The 24308-nt window shown below is 40.7% G+C and overlaps 1 protein-coding gene across 2 annotated transcripts in view; it reads left to right on the forward strand.

The window, feature by feature from the left end:
- The first annotated feature begins 20687 nt into the window (after nucleotides 1-20687).
- The window catches only part of LOC133624654 (adhesion G protein-coupled receptor E5-like), a 51714-nt gene continuing 48093 nt past the window's right edge, over nucleotides 20688-24308 (forward strand). For both annotated transcript variants that reach the window (XR_012051250.1, XM_061988425.2), the window contains exon 1: nucleotides 20688-20871. Coding sequence is in view for 1 of the 2 variants with exons in the window: in XM_061988425.2 (XP_061844409.2) it covers nucleotides 20838-20871 (34 nt within the window). In the remaining variant the exon portion in view is untranslated. The remainder of the gene's footprint in view (nucleotides 20872-24308) is intronic.

Consider the following 24308-nt stretch of genomic DNA (forward strand, 5'->3'; position numbering starts at 1 on the left):
AGTTTGCGCATACAGTACCTTCCAAACGTGCTAAATTTAGACGCAATTTCAGCGGACGCAAACACTTTCAGGTTTGATAAATCACATTAAGAGTGTAAAATGACTATATTTGCATTCTCTCCTCGCAGTATTGTGGGCGTTCTAATAATCAGCATATATTCTGCATATTCATGAAGACAGACACGCTAAATGCATACAGCTCTCTATTTTGCTCCTTTAAAGGGGTCATATTATGATTTTTGGTGGTCTAAAAAACATTTAAAGGTGGTTCTTTGGTCAAAATTTTGCACAGATTATATTTTACAGACCATCTTCAAACCGCTTTCTAACCTTCATTACAGGATGCGCCGTTTTGTGGGCGGTCTTACTTACATGCCTCCACTTCAATTGCGTCTTGTCCGTATGCCGCTTCTATACGGAGTCCACTGACAGATATAAGTTAGAACTATACGCCACTTTGTATTAGAAACGACAACATAAGATGCATGTGCATGTACGAGCCAGTCTGCTCCACAACAAGAAGATCGAGGAAAATAGGAACCTGATTAAATACGTTGGACTAGAATTGTAATTGTAATCCCATCGGGTTGAGTTTTTCCTTGCCCTGATGTGGGATCTGAGCCGAGGATGTCGTTGTGGCTTGTACAGCTCTTTCAGACACCTGTGATTTAGGGCTGTATAAATAACCTTTGATTGATTGATTGCGAGAATGGCAGCTTTGCGCAAAGCTCTTTGCGTAAAACTTTGCCATATATGCAAATCCGCTGACGTAATCTGACGTAAAAATTGGGCAAATTCCAAACGGCTAACTTGGAGGAAGTATGAATTTTCTGGACTTATGCAGATCCCAAATACACAAAAGCAAGTATCTATAGGTTGTATTCGGTTATGTGACTTTTGAACGGAAGTAAACAAAGGGGTCATCAACCAAACTGATCTGGCTACTCTGCAGCAAACAGAGTGCGAACAATCTGAGTACGCAAGGGGCCTAGAATTTACCACTGAAAGCAGATACGAGCAAAACATCAAACTATGCAATGGTATCTATCCCTATACTTTATCAAACAAGATTTGTCGAGTGATCTCAAGAATTATCTGCCAGTCGCATTCCCAGACATGTCGAACTATCTGGTGCTCCAGACGTCATTCTACACGACAAAACAGATGGAAGTGGAGGTCTACAACTTCCCTGTGTGTGACTGGGTCAAGGAAATGGGTATCAAGACTCTCTCGGGTAAATATGCATCGTTTCTGCTTGGGTAAAGTTGCATTTCATGATTCAACTTCGCATCTCGTGCCAGCAATCGGAGTGTTGCTGGTTACTGGGGTTCAATCCCCACCTTCTACCATCCTAGTCATGTCCGTTGTGTCCTTGGGCAAGACACTTCACCCCTTGCTCCTGATGGCTGCTGGTTAGCGCCTTGCATGGCAGCTCCCGCCATCAGTGTGTGAATGTGTGTGTGAATGGGTGAATGTGGTAATACTGTCAAAGCGCTTTGAGTGCCTTGAAGGTAGAAAAGCGCTATACAAGTATAACCCATTTATCATTTATCATCTACAGCCTTGTTTGTTGCCTTTTTGATATGCGGGTGTTTTTCTCCGTCTTCATCAAAATAAAGCTATAGCACTCAATGTTGTGCATTTGCTGAAAGCTTCATTTATGATTGTTCCCTTTGGTAAAAGCTTAACTATTTAAGATTTTGATTACATTTGCTTTCTGTTATTTGGACTAGCCGAGTTGGTGGTTTACGAAACACTGGTAGAAAATAATAAATGAAAGTTTACTTATATAGCCCTATATCAGAGTGTCTCAAAGGGCTGCACAAGCCACACTGTGTTTTAAGAACTCCAAAACAAGATACAATACAAATAATATCAAGGTAGTCCTTAAATGGGAAATAATAAATGTTAAAAGTATATCAAGCGCACCTTTAACGAAGTGATCACTGCAAACTCGTGCGCTCCTCGACCCACTTTTATCGTTGTCTTTCGTAAATTCTTGCATTTTTTTCGCCCTTTTTGATTACCTTTTCATGTTCCAATAACGCAAAACAAGATGAGCAAAGGGCATTTTTCTTCGAGAAGGGCAAAATGCCGCCCAGAACGCTTTGACAACAGAGGCTCGTTGGCCCACCACTTCAAGCCTCGCCTAGTTAATGAGGTGGTCGTGACGTCACGTGAATACAAGGTTTTGCGCAATAAGAGATACAATCCTCTGCGCACAAGTTTGGTACATCAGCCTTGTGTGCGCTATCGTGTTTGCGGCTTTTGAGATCCACATCAGAAGCAGTTTAGATTGCTTCCATAAGATCATGGTTATCGTGGTTATGCCCTGAGATCGGTAGATTGTGAGTTCAAACCCCTGCCAAGTCATACCAAAGACTATAAAAATGGAACCCATTACCTCCCTGCTTGGCACTCTGCATCAAGAGTTGGAATTGGGGGTTAAATCACCAAAAATGATCCCCGGGCATGGCACCGGGGATGGGTCAAATGCAGAGGACAAATTTCACCACACCAAGTGTGTGTGTGTGACAATCATTGGTACTTTAGGGGGCGGCATGGCGTAGTGGGTAGAGCAACCGTGCCAGAAACCTGAGGGTTGCAGGTTCGCTCCCCGCCTCATACCATCCAAAAATCGCTGCCGTTGTGTCCTTGGGCAGGACACTTCACCCTTTGCCCCCGGTGCCACTCACACCGGTGAATTGAATGATGAATAAGTGGTGGTCGGAGGGGCCGTTGGCGCAAATTGCAGCCACGCTTCCGTCAGTCTACCCCAGGGCAGCTGTGGCTATGAAAGTAGCTTACCACCACCAGGTGTGAATGATTGATGGGTTCTACATGTAAAGCGACTTTGGGTACTTAGAAAAGCGCTATATAAATCCCAGTTATTATTATTATTATTATTATTATTATTATTATTATTATTATTTAACATAAAACACTTCTGATTTTCTGTTCTCTCTTCCACAGGCAAAGCCTTTTTTCTCAGCACTTTGGGCCTTTTTGGCTGAGAGAGCCATGAAAGCCAAATATTGTAAAATATATTACCGTGAGAGCCATATAATATTTTTTAACACTTAATACAACTAAATGCGTACATTTTTAAGTAAGACCAATATTTTTGGAGTATAATAAGTTCCTTATTCTTATTAATAACATTGTTATTCTAAAGCTAACCAATAATAAATATAATACCTCTTACCATTAATGCGACCCTCCTGTACCCAGAAGGACAGCTGGGATTGGCTGAGCCACCCGCAACCTTGAACAGGTGCGGTAGGAAACGGAAGGGTGGATTAATATGCATGAGAATGTTTTATATTTTGAACGTTATTTTTCATACTATTTCCAGCGGAATTACTCATTACTTTTCGTGTGAAACAATGTCAGCTAAGATTTATCTGAGAGCCAGATGCATTCATCAAAAGAGCCACATCTGCCTCGCGAGCCATAGGATCCCTACCCCTGTTCTAAAGGTTTGCGTGTAGTATAGCATGTGTAAACTTTATAGCGCATGCAAAATTTATCAGATTTTTTTTTTAAATAATTATCGGTACAGAAGCCAGGAAAGAAAAAGTCCAGTCAAGAAAGTGTAACCCCCACTAAAGTTAGACACAGCCTGTGTACTAGAGATGCGTGGATAGGCAATTATTTCATCCGCAACCGCATCAGAAAGTCGTCAACCATCCGCCATCCACCCGACCTAACATTTGATCAGAACCGCACCCGCCCGTTGTTATATATCTAATATAGACGATGCAAGGCATTAGTGAGGTTATAAAGCTTTTGCCTGTTAAAGAAAGGAGACTGATCAATGCAGCACAGACATTCGCGTGCCACGCTGTCACGACCCAGACGCACACCAGTGCGCAATCATATGGGAGCCGCACCCCTTTCGTGAGCGCACTGCGCGCGGAGTGACGCCTGTTACGCGCCCCCGGCAACAGGGGTGGCGGGCAGGTAAGCTGCGCGGGCGGAGCGCGCGGACTGACCCCTGTTACGAGCCCCCGGCCACGGGGGTGGCGGGCAGGTAAGCTGCTTACCTGCTGCGCGTGACGCCGGCCGCGGCGAAGGCGGACGAGGCGGGGTGTCGGTGCGGTGGGCGCGGTGGTGACCCTGGACGTGCGTCGGGCCCTTCTCGCGGATCGCCTCAGCTACGGCTCCCGGTGGGGCCCTCTCGGGGGAAGGGGCCTCGGTCCCGGACCCCGGCGAGGCGTCCCTTCTCCGCTCCGTAAAAGTGTCCATCTCTTTTTTTTTTTTTTCTTCTGTTGTGGCATATGCAGCAGGTGCCTGCTCGTTTTTCGTATGTGGGTAACAACATTTAACTATGTATATGTATTTCCGAATTGGTTTAACTGCCACCCGCCTGAATCTATTTAAAATCTAATTTTTTTTTATTTCAACCGCCCGACCCGACCCGACCCGCGGATAAAATCTAATTTTTTTTAATTTCATCCGCCCGATCTGCGGATAATCCGCGGACTCCGCGGTTGTGCCCGCAAACCGCGCATCTCTACTGTGTACATATTTCATTGCCTGTTGTAGCTATGTTTGTCCAGCAGAGGGCAGCGACTACATTTGTGTCGCTTAGTCATCCGTCAGAAAAGAGGAACTGAGCTCGACGAGAGCAGAGATACGCTAGCAAACTAGAGCTACAGAAGCACAATTATACTCGATGAACAAAGAAAGAAAAGAGAATAGAAAGTTTTTGAAAAGTTGTTTTGAACAAAGTTAACCCAATCCGGGTTACAAAGAGATTGCGCAGGGGTTTGTTACAGTGTTCTGCATTCTCCGGTGAGTTCATTAATTGCTGAACTGTGGCATGCTATTTTTGTTAAAGGTGCCATATGTAATAATTTCATGTCAAGTCATCATTAAATGGCCCTGATGTGTCAAAAGGCATTAATAAATCATGTTCTTTTCGAATACCTTCATAACTTATAACGGTAGTTCACATATGCTCATTTGAAAATTAGATTTACAGCCCCGAAATTTTTTTATTGTTTTCATTTCGATGCCCCGCCCTTTACCGTTTGACCAATTAGAAAGTGTGAGTGTGTCACATCCAGTTTGCCGGTTAGCACCGCCACCTTCGTCTGGCTACTGCCACTCAGGCCCGGCCCTAACCAATCTGGCGCCCTAGGCAAGATTTTAGGTGGCGCCCCCCCACATCGGCATTGAAGTGTATATACTCACAAGAAACCGAATAGCTTTGTCTTTGACCTTTTTTTTTTTACTTACAACTATACCTAATATATAAAGGGGTGGAAAAGTGACTATTACCTGCAGGGCAAACATTAGCTAACCAAAAGGCAATAACAATACAAACAAAAAACACCTGCTTAAAAGATCTAATACAAATGTCCCTGAGGAATGTAAGGTGAGTACTGTAATTACCTAACGTTACATTATTATTTTCCATAACAATTTAGCCCCCTCCACAATATTAACCCGACGTTAAAACAGAACTAGCTATTTATTGATTAGCAATTGCCGAATCATGTAACATTAGCTTAATGCTAAAAAGCCAGGTTACTATCACATTCTGTAACAGACAAATAATTTCATGTAGGCTAACGTTACCTACCTGCTACCTCTGTCTTTTCTCGTTTCTCCTCCTCTTCTTTTCTCTTTTTTCTTCCCTGGGCACCTGACAGTTTTGACATCTTGTGTTGATTTTTTGATGTGGTGACGTCCAAAAAGAGTCATGATACGGGAAGGGAGGAGGCGCACCGTGCGGGGGGGGGGGGTGGGGGGGGTGGGGGGGGGGGGGGGGGGGTAATGTTGTAACAAATAATATTTCTATTAAATAGGCTTTACTTTGCATTTTAATTAACGTGGGATTATTTTTTGTATTTAGAAATAATAGTATCAACTTTTTTTTTCTTTTTTTTTTTCTCCAACATTTGTGGCACTGGCGTGGCGTCCCCTGATGGACGGCGCCCTTAGAATTTGTCTATACGGCCTATGCCACGGTCCGGCCCTGCTGCCACTGGTAAAGTTATTAAAGTTACTATTATTGGAACATTTAAAAATTAACTGATTATGATAATGTCTGTCCAGTTGTTATATCTCTTTTTATTATTCAATTTCTGAGTCAATTTCTATGCTTGCATTGACAATTGTAACACTGCCTAGAAGCAGTTTGTCTGAGTCCGCTCTCAGTGCTGCTGGAGTGATGGCCAAGTGTTACTTTTAGGGATGTAACGTTATGAACATTTTATATCATGGTTATTTTGATCGAAATTCTAATCACTATATTGTTATATGTGCTCCAAAAAGTAATTATGCACACATTGAAATTCTTAGATTTTTTTAAATAGCTAAAATAAATTGACCAGTGCTTCTTAACCTTGTTGGAGGTTCCGAACCCCACCAGTTTCATATGCGCATTCACCGAACCCTTCTTTTGTGAAAAATACAATGTTTTTTTTTTTTTTCAAATTCAAGACACAGACCTTGTTCAAAGAACGAAACCCACACAGTGCACGAACTCGCAACAAATGACACACCTGCAAATCAGTGTGACCTCTGTTGTTGCCTTTGAGAGGCCAGTTCAGAAATGCACGGCTTCACCTTGGAAAGTGCCAATCTCATGTAATTTTCACAGCAAAGTCTGTTCCTTTTTCTTCGTTTTTCACCCAGACATACAATACTGGTACACAGCTCATGAAAAACAATATTTTGTGTTATTGTCATTGTAAGTGGGCCAAAACACTTATATTAGAAAATAATCTCAAGCTGCTGTTATTTGATTAAAACAATAAAACATGTAACTTGTTATTTAGTCAGGTTTGGGACAGGTGTGCTGCGGGTGTGGCCACAGTGCATGTGCACGCCTGACGTCGCTCACATGTGCTTCACTGAATGCTGAAGAATGTTTGCATTTGCTCACGCAGATGGAAAATTAGAGGGAACATTGTTTGGGGGCATCCATAATACGCAGATAGGGAGAAGTTTTTATTTACACAACGAGTCGGGTGTGTCTTGACCTTCACGGCGGAGGCTCTGCCGAACCCCTGAGGCCGACACACCGAACCCCTCGGGTTCGATCGAACCCAGGTTAAGAACCACTGAAATAGACACTCTTTTAGAAAACCCACTATTTTGCATGTTTTGTTTTTCTTTTGCTTCACTGATAGTGTTTCGTCTTAGTAATTCCTCTGTTTTAATGGCTAAACTTGTATTGTTTTAAATATAGGCGTGTACATAAACACATTTGTTTAGATAAAAAGTGAGTTGCAATTCAAATCTATTATTTGTTATTTCTGGTGGGTGTTCTACTTTTGTTGTCGTCTTTCAGCGGTCCTTGAACGCACCGCAAAACCACCTTCATCTCGTATTTCTTGGATCATTTCTGTGCCATGACAGCTCAGCTTGTAGGTTCAATGTGCACAATTGATTATCTTAGTTGTTCGAACAGCAATGTGTTTATACAAGTTTAGATTGAGGTTTGTCATTTCCTAATGGGGAAAGACGTTCATGTCTCTTGTTTTCATGTTCACATTTAAGCTTGTGAGGTAGCGGCAGTCTGTCTGTGAATTTTTTTAAATGTGCAGCTATCAATCACGTTTTTTTTCATCATTTTCATTTAAAATGGTAACACCAACCGTCAGGACTTCTACTTTGGTTATCGTTATTACCGCGTATCGTTACACCCCTGGTTAGAGCTGGTTGAGTCTGCAACTGGACCTGCAACCCAGGACCCGTAACATGGCACCGTTTTGTTTTAAGTGAACCGGTGCCTGGTGGGACCAGCAGGATTGGCTCGGGGCCAAAAAAATCCCTGATTCGGTTCACATCTCTAGATGTGTGACTGAAGGACTGGCCCTCTCATTGCAAGTCTTCTCATCGTACAGATAAACTTGAAATTGTACATCATTCTTTATTATGAATTTTTGGGGGTTTATAGTTTCAACTTAAAAGTTAAAACAAACACAAAAAACATCACGGATCTTAATTTAAAGGACATTGAGGGAATTGAAAGAGAGTATTGTTGATGTTTATATTTGTAAATAAATGCAGGCAGTTTGTTCTTTAAAATGTAGACATTTTATTGATTTCTTTTCGCCATATCCTCCTCGATAAAGTTCCTGTAAATGCACGTGTGCATTTACCACTATAAAGTTTGCATACCATACCATACCATACCATACCATACCAACTTTATTTATAAAGCCCTTTAGAGACAAGCACAGTTGAAAAACAAAGGGCTGTACACCACAAAGAAATGGAGGCAAAGGACAGACTAAAAAATAACATTTAAAACAGAAATAAAAATACACATTTAAAAAGCTTGACTGCTGTATCAAAACCCCTCGTTACAAAAGCAAATCGAGAAACAACATCGACACTCGATGTAAACAGGAAGTGCCACGCAGGAAGTAACAGAAAAGCACACATACAAATCTGTTTTGTAAAACACCAAAACTAAAAAAAAAAGAGCAATAACGGGATTGGTTGTTACACTTTTTACATTAGTGTGAATTGCTTGTTATCAGAGCACCGTTTAAGAGTCATTCCAATTGGAGCTTAAAGTGCAACTATCAAAGATACTCTGACACATTTTAACATTTAGCCATCACATGGATGGTTGTCACACACTATGGGGTTGGTTGTCACAATTATGTTTATAATGGGAAACATCTTTTTAAAGAGGCAAGAAGTCAGAACTAAATTTAAAAGGTTGCAGCTTGCATTAACAAGTTGAGAAATACTCAACTAGACACACTACAAAACATATTTAGGCCCTCTTGCTTCAAAAACTCCACCATCTTCCCAGTCTCAAAGAAACCTGCCATCACAGGACTCAATGACTACAGACCTGTCGGCCTGATTTGAAGTACTTTGAGAGACTGGTGATGAACCCCTCTGCAGTTTTCTTACCGGGCAAACAGGTCGGTGGAGGATGCATTCAACACGGGACTGAACCACATCCTGCATCACCACGATTCCCCAGGGACCTACGCCAGCATCCTGTTCGTGGACTTCAGGTTGGCATTTAACACCATCATCCCAGATATATTGTAAACTCACCCAGCTCACTTGACAGTGGTTCACCAACTTCTTGACTGAGAGGAGGCAGCAGGTAAGGCTGTGTTCTCTCCCCACTGCTCTTTTCCCTCTACACCAAGGGTCTCAATCTTAATTTATCTGGGGGCTGCTGGAGCCAGAGTCTGAGTGTGGCTGAGCTGCATCAGGTATTCCACAAAATAATCTTCTCAAGGCAGCACGGTGGAAGAGGGGTTTGTGCGTCTGCCTCACAATACGAAGGTCCTGGTTTCGATCCTGCGCTCGGGATCTTTCTGTGTGGAGTTTGCGTGTTCTCCCCCGTGACTGCGTGGGTTCCCTCCCTCCAAAGTCATGCACCTGGGGATAGGTTGATTGGCAACACTAAATGGTCCCTAGTGTGTGAATGTGAGTGTGAATGTTGTCTGTCTATCTGTGTTGGCTCTGCGATGAGGTGGCGACTTCTCCAGGGTCTACCCCGCCTACCGCCCGAATGCAGCTGAGATAGGCTCCAGCACCCCCCGCTACTCCGAAAGGGACAAGCGGTAGAAAATGGATGGGTGCATGGATAAATCTTCTCAAGTGTCATTGTTTTTAACACAATATGAAATGGAAAATAAATAACAAATTAAAGGGGAACTGCACTTTTTGGGGGAATTTTGCCTATCATTCATAATCCTTGTGTAAGACGAGAACACATGTTTTTCTAAATATTAAATAAATGCGATCAAAAGTCTGTTTACAATGGAGACTTTGGAAGTCACTCTATTCTGCCTATAAAAGCCCTTAAAACATCCAAACACCTCCAATAAGGTTTTATATACATGATGCAAGTATATATGTAATGTAGTAACAGGCATATTAATAATATGTAATAATTACATATTTTGATCATTTTAACCAGGGGTCCCCAAACTTTTATTTATTTATTTATTCATTTATTTATTAATCTTTCTTTTCTAATCCATTTCCTACCGCTTGTTACTCTTGGTGTCTCCTAGCCGCTCAGGCAAATCATATTGTCTACAAATTCATTTTCCCATCGATAACGTGACAATGTTAAATGTTGATGAACATCAATGTTAATTGATGTTAAATGACAAAACGGATTATAAAGACAGTGTATATATATATATATATATATATATATATATATATATATATATATATATATATATATATATATATATATATACATATACACACAGCCTGGCCCCCGGCCAAATTTTTTTAACCCAATGCGGCCCCCCGAGTCAAAAAGTTTGGGGCATACTTGCCAACCCTCCCGGATTTTCCGGGAGACTCCCGAAATTCAGCGCCTCTCCCCGAAAACCTCCCGGGACAAATTATCTCCTGAAAATCTCCCGAAATTCAGGCGGACTCAGGTCCATGCGGACCTGAGTCTGCTTTCCCACAATATAAACAGCGTGCCTGCCCAATCACCTTATAACTGTAGAATGATCGAGGGCGAGTTCTTGGTTTCTTATGTGGGTTTATTGTTAGGCAGTTTCATTAACGTCCTCCCAGCACGGTAACAACACACAACAACAGCAGTCACGTTTTCGTCTACCGTAAAGCAGTTCGTCTGCCGTAAACACAATGTTGTGACACTCTTAAACAGGACAATAAGCCATCTAGTGCATTTGATGAAATAACTTTTGTGCATGCCACACAGCAATGCATCATCAGAGAGGGTGTTCAGCATGGTTAGAAAAATAGTGACAGAGAATAGAACAAGGATGGACAATTCAACCCTTAACTCAACAATGAGTAGATGAGTGTTATCCCCTCTTAACCACGCCCCCGCCCCAACCACGCCCCCCCCCCCCCCCCCCACCCCCACCCCCCACCTCCCGAAATCGGAGGTCTCAAAGTTGGCAAGTATGGTTTGGGGACCCCTGATTTTAACCATACACGGCGCGTTCATTTAAAAAACGCATCACAACGTTTGCTTTTTTTCCACTACATGGTAAATGGTAAATGGGTAATACTTGTATAGCGTTTTTCTACCGTCAAGGTACTCAAAGCGCTTTGACACTATTTCCACATTCACCCATTCACACACACATTCACACACACATTCACACTCTGATGGCGGGAGCTGCCATGCAAGGCGCTAACCACGACCCATCAGGAGCAAGGGTGGAGTGTCTTGCTCAAGGACACAATGGACATGACTAGGTTGGAAGAAGCTGGGGATCAAACCAACAACCCTGAGGTTGCTGGCACGGCCACTCTCCCAACTGCGCCACGCTGTCCCCATCACTGATTATTACTCACGACAGACTTCATGAGAGCCCACAACCATAATAAAACATCACTTACTGCACAACGTCAGGATGTCATTATGATGCCGACTGAACGAATCTTGTTATATTATCATTTTAGATTACAAATTACTCATAATTCTCACGAAGAAAAGGGGGGTGGAACCAAGCGTCTTTTCGTGTCGTTCTCGCCATTTACGGGTCTTTTTTTCTTTTTTTTTGTATGTATATATTCATTTCACCCACTGTATAGAGTGTACAGGGTCACATTTGTGGGCCACACCTTTCTTTGCACTTCTATATTTTTTATATTTTTATATATTTACACATTGTTTTCTTGCATGCACACATCGCTCTGTATGGAATGGCCTCAATCTCGTTACCCTGCGTATTGACAATAAAGCTGATTCTGATTCTGATTCTGATTCTGAAATTGGCTGTCAAAGTGTACCAACATGTTGGAATACGTCCTCATCGTTCAACTATCCAGGTGAGAGGCATGACTGATGATCCACGATAAACTTACCGGGAGCGAGGAAGCACCTTACCACTCGATGATGTAAACATTGGAACACACGCTATCACCGCGCCGCTATAAATAGTTTGTCTGCGTTAGCGCTTATAATAACAATGTCACTATTACTTAGTTAATATTCAAAACATGAAATGTAAATGGAGTATTGTTGGCACTTTTTGGATGTTTTTTTATTGGGTTTTATGGGCGGAATAAAGGACCTCCCTATTTGCTCCTCTGTAAGTGGACTTTTATTTATGTTTATTTACGAGTTAGAATGCATTAAAAATAATTGTTTCATAATGATTGTGAGCGACAGGCAAATTTCCAAAAAAGTGCAGTTTCCCTTTAAGAATTAATGAGATAAAAGTACTTGTCCAGGGTGTACACCGCCTTCCGCCCGAATGCAGCTGCCCGAATGCAGCTGAGATAGGCTCCAGCACCCCCCGCAACCCCCCCAAAAAAGGGACAAGCGGTAGAATAATGGATGGATGGATGGATAAATAAATGTTTGGGGCTATGGAATGTATTTTAATTCCGCATGGTGTTGCTGTCGTGTTAAGCTGGCGCACAGAGAACATCTCGATGCACGAAGAACGTAATTACCCAATGTACGTAATTTCTGCTTATTGTTCGTGTAACAGCAGCGCGGCGGTCACCGGTGTGGTGGTCAAGCGAGCGCTGTTCTCAATGGTTACTATAAGTTCTATTTAGCCTTTCTCGAAGAAAAAATGCCCTATGCTTGTGTTGTTGATTGATTGAAACTTTTATTAGTAGATTGCACAGTTCAGTACATATTCCGTACAATTGACCACTAAATGGTAACACCCCATTAAGTTTTTCAACTTGTTTAAGGTTTTAAGAATTGAAACGAAGCAGCCAGCCAGGCACGGAAGAAAACTCTCCATGACAATACTGCTGTAACTTTCACTTATCGAGAAATGTTTCTCCTGGTCTGTGTCCCGCGCCTGAGAGCCATGTACCCCATCATGATTGGTAGGTTCGCTCAGCTCCGCACACAACACTGTAAAGCAGTGGCCACCTACCTTTTTGAAGTCTAAGATCCCTGCTCTCAGCCAAAAAGCAAAGCAAGATCTACCCCTGCGTCAGCTATGTTTTATATGTGTGTGTATACGATATATACACTATATTGCCAAAAGTATTTGGCAACCCATCCAGATGATCAGAATCAGGAGAACGCTACATTTTGGACTGCATTATGCCGAGTATGAAATTTGATGGAGGAGGAATTATGATGTGGGGTTGTTTTTCAGGAGTTGGACTTGGCTCCTTAGTTCCAGTGAAATGAACTTTGAATGCTCCAGGATACCAAAACATTTTGGACAATTCCATGCTCCAAACCTTGTGGGAACAGTATGGAGCGGGCTCCTTTCTCTTCCAACATGACTGTGCACCAGTGCACCAAGCAAGGTCCATAAGGACATGGATGACAGAGTCTGGTGTGGATGAACTTGACTGGCCTGCACAGAGTCCTGACCTGAACCCAATAGAACACCTTTGGGATGAATTAGAACGGAGACTGAGAGCCAGGCCTTCTCGACCAACATCAGTGTGTGACCTCACCAATGTGCTTTTGGAAGAATGGTAGAAAATTCCTATAAACACACTCCGCAACCTTGTGGACAGCCTTCCCAGAAGAGTTGAAGCTGTAATAGCTGCAAAAGGTGGACCGACATCATATTGAACCCTATGGGTTAGGACTGGGATGGCACTTCAAGTTCATATGTGAGTCAAGGCAGGTGGCCAAATACTTTTGGCAATAGAGTGTATATATCTTAGTCTACTATAGTCTTAGTACCGTAGTATATTTGTTCATTCTATCAACACATATGGGACGTGAGTCACATGGTTGTCTTACGTCAGCGCTGGAAGTAGTAAAATCAGCTGTTAACCTGGCAGGTTTTTCCTTTGTGATAAAGAGGGGATAAACGGAGAAGCCCTTTAGCTGCCACCTATTGTTTTATAATATATTACTGCCTTTGCATAAGTCAATGTTTAGTTTTGTATGAACAATAAATCAACACAAAATCCGTACTTTGGAGCAATGTTCACGCACTCTCCTATTTGGTTTGTTAATTCCTATGGACGTGATGGACTCGTGGTTGAATGAAGAGTTGTTGGATGCTAGAAAATGTCAGATGCATTGCAACAATCAGCCTTAATGCACTGTTGAAGCGCGATGATCTTTGAGCACGAGACGAGCGGGTCTAGTGGGCGTCTGTGGTTGAGGGGGCTACGATGTGGAGAGCCGGTTGAAGAGAGAGAGGCAGTGGTGTGCGTGCACGTTCAGGTGTTAAAATGGTTGTCTGGTTACCAGTCTGTTGGTCATTTCCCGGGTGGGTTTGTCATAATGTTGATAATCCTTTTTTTTTTCTAATGTTTTTGCGATCGACCCGTAGGGTTACAAAGACCAACAGGTAGATCGCGATCGACGGGTTGGCAACCCCTGCTGTAAAGTGCCATTCATATAAAATTCGTGGGCCACACTAACAGGGGGGGAGGGCACAAAATAAGTTTGAGACCCCTGCTCTACACCAATGACTGCACTTTAGGGGACCCTTAAGTGAAACTCTTGGAAGTTCGCAGACCGTCATTGGTTTCATGAGTCTGGTTACAGACGGGAGGCGGAAAAGCTGGCTCTGGTACAGTCAAAACCATCTGGAGCTGAATCCTCTCAAGACTAATGAGATGACAGCAGAGTGTCTACTGTGGACTCTTTCAGATTCATGGGATCCACAATCTCATGGGACCTGAAGTGGACCTCCCACATACACACAGAGGATGTACTTCCTGCATCAGCGCAAAAAGGTTCAACCTGCCCCAAGAACTGCATGATCACACCCGCATGAATGTATCTGTACAACGCACAGTGTGAGTTACATTCCTTATACTCCTTTTTTCAATTCATTCCTGTCCCAAAATGTGCCATCTCTTCGACTTAGTTAGCTCTGTACTTGTGTTCCTGTGTACTTTCTAGTATTACTGGGTAGATCATGTAGCCTGTTGATTAGATTGAGCACTGTTGCCACGGATCGTCGGGCTTGTGTAATGTTCTAACATAAATACTAGAGTGTAGACACAAATAATGAACATTTCCCCTGCTCAGAGTCCCAGAGAAGAAACTTAACAATTTACAGGCATGTTGTTAGAAGGAACTTATTGACTACAACTTTGGACTAGAATTTAATAAAAATGACTCACACAAACTTCTCCAGGTAAACCTTTACTATATAATAAGATATCCGCTGACGTAACTTAAGCGAAATATGTCACTTACGTCTCAAATTCCAAATGGCACGCTTGATGCAAGTTTGGATGAAGGCAAAAAAGTGTTATAAATATTTCCACACTGCCATCATGGTTTGATTTCAAATTTAGTTATTGAGTTATGAGGATTCCAAACACACAAAAACAGGTACCAACAGGTAAGAAAAGTTGATAGGGCCAAGTATATTCTATGGTGAAGCCACTTTTACTCCTATATTTATTTGTTACTCTTCCTTCTTTTATTATTATTTACAATAATATTACATATTCTGTACTTATGATGATTGCCATTATTACTGAAGCAAATAACACGCTAACATTTTATCTTTCTATACATCTTTTTTAGTGGCGATGCCTGCGATCATCGCCTGTAAAAATTTGTCGCTCGGCCATATGTGACCCAACCTGTACACAAAAATGACAAAACATTCAAAATATAAATAAAGTGCATCATACTAACCAGAGACTCTGAATACTATAGAAAGGGGAATCATCACGGTTTACCTGACACATGAAACAAAACTAATTGGGGAGTGCAACATTCGCTTCAGTAGAGTGTTAAATCTCTTTAAGTGTGTTTTGTGGCAATTCCAACTTTGACCACAGCGTCAGTTGCTATGTAGAGTGAAGCTTTCCATCATTTTCAGCAGACTGAATTGCAAAATGATTAACACCTCCACCTTCCTTCTTCCTTTCACGTTTGCTCACCCAGGAATTTGGCAATATGAATCCCTTCTCAGGAGGTACGGTATATCGGTACTAGGGCTGGGCGATAAATCGATATGCACGATATATCGCGGGTTTGTCTCTGTGCGTTATAGAAAATTACTATATTGTGATATTCGAGTATGCGTTCTCACGCAGTTGCTTTTAGCTGCGGGCATTACACAACAGGCTCTCCTCGCTCTTTCCTGTCTCTCCTTCTCACAGACAGCAAGCGCAGCTTCTACACACGTCACATACTGCCCTCGTGCAGCAAAGAGGTAGCAGCATGGCTAACGTTAGCTGTGATGCTAGCGGTAATACGAGAGAAAGAAGGTGCGACTCTGGTAACAATGAAGGAATAATTAATTCCCCAAAAAACAGCAGGGGGTTCATCGTCTGGCAGTGGTATGGCTTCAAGTGGGAATATGTCGAACAGACAACCGTAATTTGTCAAGTGTGGGGCAAAAGCGTTGCTATAAAAAGTAGCATTACTGCTAATATGTAGCATCATTTGAAAAGTCACCTGCTAGAGAATGAACAGTGCTTACTCCGCATGTCAACATCTCCGTTTGGTGCCACACGCCCACACCATCAAAATGCCGAGGCAAACATTTCCAGATCAACACCGTGTGAAAAAAATAGTGATTTTTTTAGTTGTGATTGCCTTCTCTGCATGAAAGTTTTAAAGTAGCATATATTAATGCAATATGAAGAAGAATGTTTTAATGTAGACACATAGAATCATCATACTGCTGTGATTATATGCATCAAGTGTTCATTCAAGGCTAAGGCAAAATATCGAGATATATATTGTGTATTGCGATATGGCCTTAAAATATCGCGATATTAAAAAAAGGCCATATCGCTCAGCCCTAATCGGTACTAATAAAGTATCACGGTACTAATGAATTAAAAATTGTTACTATACTGCCTCTGAAACATAGGAGCAGAGGTACATGTTCAGCAAGGCGCACATACGCAGTACTTGTAAGCAGACACAGTGTGGAGACATAATAGGTAGAATGGATGCATTTTGGCTTAAAGTGTGAATCACCGCTTTTCAAGAGGTGCTTTAAAACATCCACCGGCAGTCAGCATTCTTTTAGCTACTTGAAAATCACTAATCCTCACCTCTATGGCGACAAATAAAGTAAGTTTCTTACAAGTATCATCCCTGCAGGATGAGGAATAGCTAAACATGCTTCTCTACACACCATGGGAGGATACAATAGGTAACCACTCACAGCAAGCTGGTGCTCCTCAATGTAAACAAACGGGTGGATATACAGTACATCAACTGTAACGATACCAAGTACAAGAGCCGTATCTCGTCCATACTACAATGATTACATCGATATTTTTTATTATCACAAAATCTTTTGAGATTTTTGTCAGGTTCAAACACCGAACTATCTATAACTTATATACATTTATTCTGACCATTTTTTAAAAATTGTTTATAAAGTCTGGAAATATGTCCCTGGACACAGGAGAACCTTAATTATGACCACTGTATGATTCTGTAACTACTTGGTATTGGATTGATACCAAAATGTGTAGTATCATCTAAAACGTATGTAAAGTATCCAAACAACAAAGGAATCAGTGCTTATTACATTTTAACAGAAATGCAAATAGAACATGTTAAAACAGAACATAACCAGATATTAACAGTAAATGAACAAGTAGATTGATAATCAATTTTCTACCGCTTGTCCCTCATAAGTTTGATATGCTACTACATACATCAGCAGCCAAATTAGGAGCCTTATACTAAAAGGGCAGTTGTCGAGAATGTTCACTATCTTATTTTATGACAAAATTCTTATTTGATTGCAATAGGAAACAAATGTTTAATGTAGCATAAGATTTTCTGTTGAAAAGTATCAAAATACTTTTTGGTACCGGTACCAAAATATTGGTGTCGGGACAACCTCGATCCCTTCCCTACTGTATTTAACATCCAAACTCAAATGTATTGTAAGCAGATTACAACAGTTTATAAAATTTGGCTCATTGAACAGTTTTGCTTTGATCTGCCTATTAGAGGACGGAAACCTGTTAGGCCTGCTTTCTGGCCCTGCGAGGCAAATCTAAAATCTCATTGGTTAAAGAAACTCCCCATTGCTAATACAGTTTAAGTAACAATGGGGTAAAGCGGGGATCAGCAACCCGCGGCTCTCGAGCCGCAAGCGCCGCCCTAGTGGCTCCCTGGAGCTTTTTCAAAGATGTGTAAAAATGGAAAAAGATGAAAAAAAAATATATATATACATGACACAAACCTTCTTAATTGTTAGAAATCCCACTGTTTATATTAAACATACTTCATTGATGAGAGTATTTGGCGAGCGACGTCCTACTAATTTCAACGATCCTTGAACTCATCATAGTTTGTTTACATGTACAACTTTCTCCGAAACGTGTTTTATGACACTCCTTCTTTGTCTAATTTTGTCCACCAAACGTTTTATGCTGTGCGTGAATGCACAAAGGTGAGCTTTGTTGATTTTATTGATTTGCTGCAGTGCTTATCAGGCATATTTGGTCAATCCATGACTGCAAGTTAATTGATGCTAACATGCTATTTAGGCTAGCTGTATGTACATATAGCATAATTATGCCTCGTTTGTAGGTATATTTGAGCTAATTTTTTTCCCTTTACTTATGTCCTCTGTGTATTTAATTTATATTTGCATGTCTAATATAGACACTTACTATACATAATGTGTTGCCTTCATTATAAGACTTATATAAGGCTTTTAATTTTTTTGCAGCTCCAGACAGATTTGTATTTGTTATTTTTGGGCCAATATAGCTCTTTCAACATTTTGCTTTGCCGACCCCTGGGCTAAAGGGATACATTAATATAATTTTATAGAAAAAATATGTAAATGTATACATTTACATATTTTTTACCCGAATGCGTAAATAATTAATTAGAATAAGTAGTGTAAACTTAAAAAGTTGTTAATTGTTGTACTTACTTAAAAATGTTGAGTGTGAGTAACATTTTCTTTCTTTTTAAGTTTATTAAACTTGTTATTTTTAATTAATATTAACTTGTTTGCAGATTATGTAACTGCTACTTAAAATAATTAACTCACAGTTACTTAAAGCTCAGTGGATTAAACATAATTTTGTTTTATTTTGAAAGAACAAATCATTAAATCGAATTTTAAAATAAGAATGAATCAATCGCATAATAGATTTGTATTGTTATTTATTATACTCTGTATTTGTATGTATGTATAAATTATTGCTTTTATTTTGTAGCATTTGCGTGCACTTCCTCCTCAGGCAGCAGACACAAAGAGGAACATTTTTGAGTTGGCTTAATTGGTAAACTTAATTCAATTATAATTTAAAAGTACATTTAACATAAACTCCAAATATTTACGATCTGATATACTCAAATATTTGAGTTTATGAAGTCAAAAAATATGTGGCAACTGATTGCCTCACTTCTTTTGAGTTCTGCTTACTTATTCGGGTTTACAGTGTAGGTCCGGGCTTGTAATAGTGTTTAGGCCAGTAAAGACGGTCCCACCACTGCCAATGTTATTTTGACCACATTTTACAGCGTGGTAATAACATACGGTACTAGTAAGTTTCGAGTCATCCAAAGTGGTGCAGCTGAGTTTATGTTGACCTTTTTTTAGATCACACAAAGATAAAGCGAGCTGTCATTGCAATGTTTAGGACCTCCAAGGAGAGCCGTCACTTTATAGTGCCATAGTCTTTGTGGACTTTTCAGGGAGTTTCACTTTAATGGAGGTCACTCTGTCCGCCTTTTGGCATTTGTGTGTAAAAGGGGCTGGGAAAACATGGAGGGTCTTTATTGGAACTGGGTGAATGTTTAGGCGGGTGAAGGAGGCGACGATAAAGAACGGACGGGCGTTTGGGGAAGGAACATAAGATTGCTTACTGGCAAGTCAAAAAGCAGCTGTTTAGACTGTGTGTGAGTCATCATCCTCTTCAGTCTCAGCTCACTGCCTCCTGTGTTTGTGTGTGTGTGTGTGTGTTCTTGTATTTCTACCCTTCTTGAGACATCAACAAGGAAAAGTACCTTCCATATGAGGACCGGTGAACAAGTTAGGACATAAATCATGGTCCGAATACGGAAAACCATTGCATCTAATAGAGAATGTCTCATTTGCACCCCTGGTGGTGAACTCTATCAAAAATAGGGTGGTCCCAAAAAGGAGGGATTTTTCAAATTGACTAATGGATGGGATGGAGGGTTTTAAAAGCGCTCCCCCTCTGGTCAACATATGAAATAACAAGTGTGTGTAAGAAATTGAAATGCGCCTCCTGTGGCCGAAATTAATAAAAAAATAAAAATAAAAACAATATACAGTATATAGAGACATACTGTAATATCTTGAAGTAAATAATGAAGATTAAAAACCAATTACAAACAAAAAAAAACAAAAAACAAAAAAAAAAATACTAAAAGCTTACCTTTTTTATATTTGCATTGTATGTATACATTATTAATGTTGTAAATACAAATCTTTTATATATCTAGAAAGGGTGGTCCTAAAGAGGTAGGCATATTTCGGAGGTCTCGAGAAGGTAACAAATACAAGAATCTTTGTGTGTGTGTGTGTCTGTGTGTGTGTGTGTGTGTGTGTGTGTGTGTGTATCCCATGAGGGAGAGAGAGAGAGAGGCCAATAGGTCCTGAAATAGAGCATGCTGACCGGTGTGTAGGCTGGGGAGAGCAGAGGCAATGTGATACCATGCCAGTGTGAGAAATGCACTCGTGTGGAAAAAAGGTGGAGAGAAAGCAGCAAAAGGGGAAAACTGTGTGAAAGGGGAGAGAGAGAGAGAGAGAGAGAGAGAGAGAGAGGGTAGGAGAGGCGTGTCCAGATTGAGAGGGAAAATGCTGGTGGTGGTTCGCAATTCACACACACCCACACACACACTAGTCTCCGCAGTTTCTCTTTGTGCTGTTTCCTTTGAGGATTCTAAGGAGCTCAGATTCCAGTGAAGTTTCAAGAAGATTTAAGTTCTATCAAAGTTATTAGTTTTATTGTAAGACGCGGTGGACATGGGCTACATGAAGGGTCTCCTACTTCTACTCGGTAAGTCATTCACCTTGGTTTACGCTGTTTGCCACTGGCTGGCTAAAATAAACTAAAAGGGCTAAACAAAAAAAAAGAAGCTTTTGAAATCTCACAAAGCAGTGAGATGTATGAGATGAGAAATGTATGTGTGCATGTGCTACATCACATGTTAATGCGCTCACCGCCATGACCAAGTGTCACACTGGTCACACATTACTTAACTTAACCTTACTTAAGAATAAGGAGGGAAGAAGCACAATGTCTTAAGCTTGAGATCTACACCTCTGTAAACTACGTCTATATTATTATTTTTTTTCTAACGGCATTGAACTTTTAGCTATGCTAAATCAAAATGTAACTGGTATATAAACTTGCTAGACTGCGTTGCCATGGGTACCAAATTCAGTAATTTTATGGGTATCGGTTATCGATTCACGTAAAGTGAAACTGAACTATATTTCGATACCTTTGTTGCACGTGACGTCATATCCGGTTGCGGACTGTGCACCGATTGGATTGCAGTCTTTGGGAAACACTGATGTTCAAGGGTGTGTACCAATGGGCTCAAACACTTGGCGAGGAAACAATCACTCAATTTTCAATGCCAACAAAGCAAGTATGCCTGATAGAAAACATTCAAACGTATAGTAGGGCTGCGCTTTTGTACAATGTGCTAGTTCGATGCTAATTTACATTGGTTTTGCCATGTACATGCTACTGGTTAACATTAGTGATTTTACATGGTGATTTCAACACCTCCAAATCTGGTGATTTAAAAAACAACAACTAAGATGCATGTTGAAATCAAACAGCTGGTGTTTAGTAAGTACATTACTTACAGTTTAAACACTTCGTAGTGCTCAACATAAGACTATATTCAGCTTAATGGCAAAGACTACTCCCTGGCTAGGCAACACATTGTAGTCTATACACTACTGCCGTCTAACGTCTTGGAATGGCAACTGCAGGCAAAGTCTACTATATAATACAGTAGTTGCAAATGAGATTCAGAAGGGTAAGAAAACAAAATATAACAGGTGGACAGCAGTTATTATAATCAGCTTATTGTTAAATGTTGAATAAAAAAAATTATTGTAATATTCAACAGTTGATTAAAGTATTAAACATAGGTATTGTTGAGTACTGGTATCGATTCCCAAGTACCAGAAATCGGTACCATATTGGGTCAAGTGTGAAAGGTACGCATCCCTTATTACCATGTACAGTGGTACCGTGGCTTTAATCCCTTTTAAAATGTGCAAAGACTGAATTGTGCGAAAACCTAAGCAATTTTTCCCCTCAGAAATATGTTTATTTTAATTTTATTTTATGTATTTATTTGACAGGGACAGCACATCTAAACATTGCTACCTATGGGTAACTGCTGTCAAAGTACAGTACATAGGATTTCCAACCACAGGCTAATTTGCAACCCTTGTCCCTGGTTAGGCTTTTAAAAAAAATGTTTGTGAAAAGTGTAAAACACATACAAAAGGATTGAGACATGTACAAAAATAAAAACACATTGAAAATAATTGGCCCCATTTGTCCATACTACATGCAGTTCTAGTGCTTACACTTCTGATTTTATGTAAGTCCAATGAATCCATTCCATACACCCCAAAATATTAACACAAAACACATTTTAAAAACATAATTATAGTTTTACATGCATAAACCGATGCAAAATAAATTATAATTAACATGGATGATTGAACATTTAACGTGTACCCCGCCTTCCGCCCGATTGTAGCTGAGATAGGCTCCAGCGCCCCCCGCGACCCCAAAGGGAATAAGCGGTAGAAAATGGATGGATGGATGATTGAACATTTAACATGCCTTTTACCTTTTATTGAAAAGTCTTGTTGGAAAAGACGGCGATGAGCGGAGGGGAAGAGGAGAGAGCCAAGCAGAAGCCATCGTTCTTCTTTCTTGAATTAAATAGTTTTTCTCACCTTCTTCGTCAAAGTGCAACTTTTTTGGACCCAAATGCAGCAAGAAGCACAGACACTAAGTCACCAACGCTAATTAGTTACACCCAATGTTTGACGAATGTGACCAAAGCTAAATCATACGAAGAGGGTGGCGTAAAAACCGAGGTACCACTGTGTGGTTACATTATTTTTAAAAAGTGGTTACTGTGGTAACCAGTACAAGACAAAAAAACACATGGGGGGAAAAGTAGGCAGCACGGAAGTAGGCAGCACGTCAGCCACTGTGTGGTGTTTGCATGGTCTCTCTCTGTGCTTGTGTGGGCTTTCCTTCAACATCCCAAAAACATACCTATTAGAATATTTGGAAAATATAAATTGTTCATAGATGTGAATGTTTATTTGTGAATACACGTACATCAGCTGGGATGGACTTCAGCTCAGCCGTGGCCCTAACGAGGACAAGCGGTACAGAAAATAGTTGGATGTTTTCAAATATATAAAGCATTCCCATTGGTTTTCAGCGTAGCTTAGCAGTGGTAACCGTAACAGAAGAAATGTGTTTTCCTACTGTATTATCTTGTTTTTCCAACAAGCTTTAACAGGGAGTCCTCCCAAAACACACTCACATGCTACGCTTAATACAGTTCTGCTTTAAAAAGAACTATGACAGGCAGACTTTCCATGTGGTTATTGGGAGAGGGTTAGGACTTCCTCGCTGCATGCCCTTGTCACCCCCACTGTGCTAGTGTGGCCATAATTATTCATTACGCAGACCATGCTTTCTGGTAAATGTTTTTTTATTGAGTAAATAAAAAGACTAACATTTTGTCTCGGAGGTATTTTCATTATTTTTGTCACGTTTTCAATGTTTTATGTTTGAGAAAACATTGGGCCTTATTTACTTAGATCCAAAAACTATGCACCAAACAGCGTGTGCAAATTTTAAAATTGCGTGTACTAATAGAGGGTGTATTGCGTGTGATCTACTAAGACTACGTGGTAACACTTTAGTATGGGGAACATATTCACCATTAATTAGTTGCTTATTATCATGCAAATTAGGAACATATTGGCTCTTAATCAGTCATTATTAAGTACTTATTAATGCCTTATTCTGCATGGCCTTATTATACAACCCTAATCCCCTAACCCTAACCCTCTAACCCTAACCAAATAACTCTAAATTAAGTCCTTGTTACTTAGAATATGTTCCCCTAGTGTCCAAATAACTCTAAATGAAGTCTTTGTTACTTAGTTCCCCATACTAAAGTGTTACCGACTGCGTGTATAACTGGTGCTGCAGACCACCTTTTTTAAAATAAGATTTGTGCGTGTACTACAAAACTTTCACCATGGAGACACTCAATTACTGCACAATCATGCAGACATGTACCCCTTTTTATGGGCATTTTAGAGGCGGTCAATGGAAACCCATTTTTTTTAACCGCGCCTGAAGGTGCACCCTTGTAGATGCTGGCACTAATTGCGAGCATGCGTTGACATGTTCCAAATGCAAGAAAA

The sequence above is a fragment of the Nerophis lumbriciformis genome, linkage group LG27 (genome assembly GCF_033978685.3).
Source record: "Nerophis lumbriciformis linkage group LG27, RoL_Nlum_v2.1, whole genome shotgun sequence".
Taxonomy (NCBI): Eukaryota; Metazoa; Chordata; class Actinopteri; order Syngnathiformes; family Syngnathidae; genus Nerophis; species Nerophis lumbriciformis.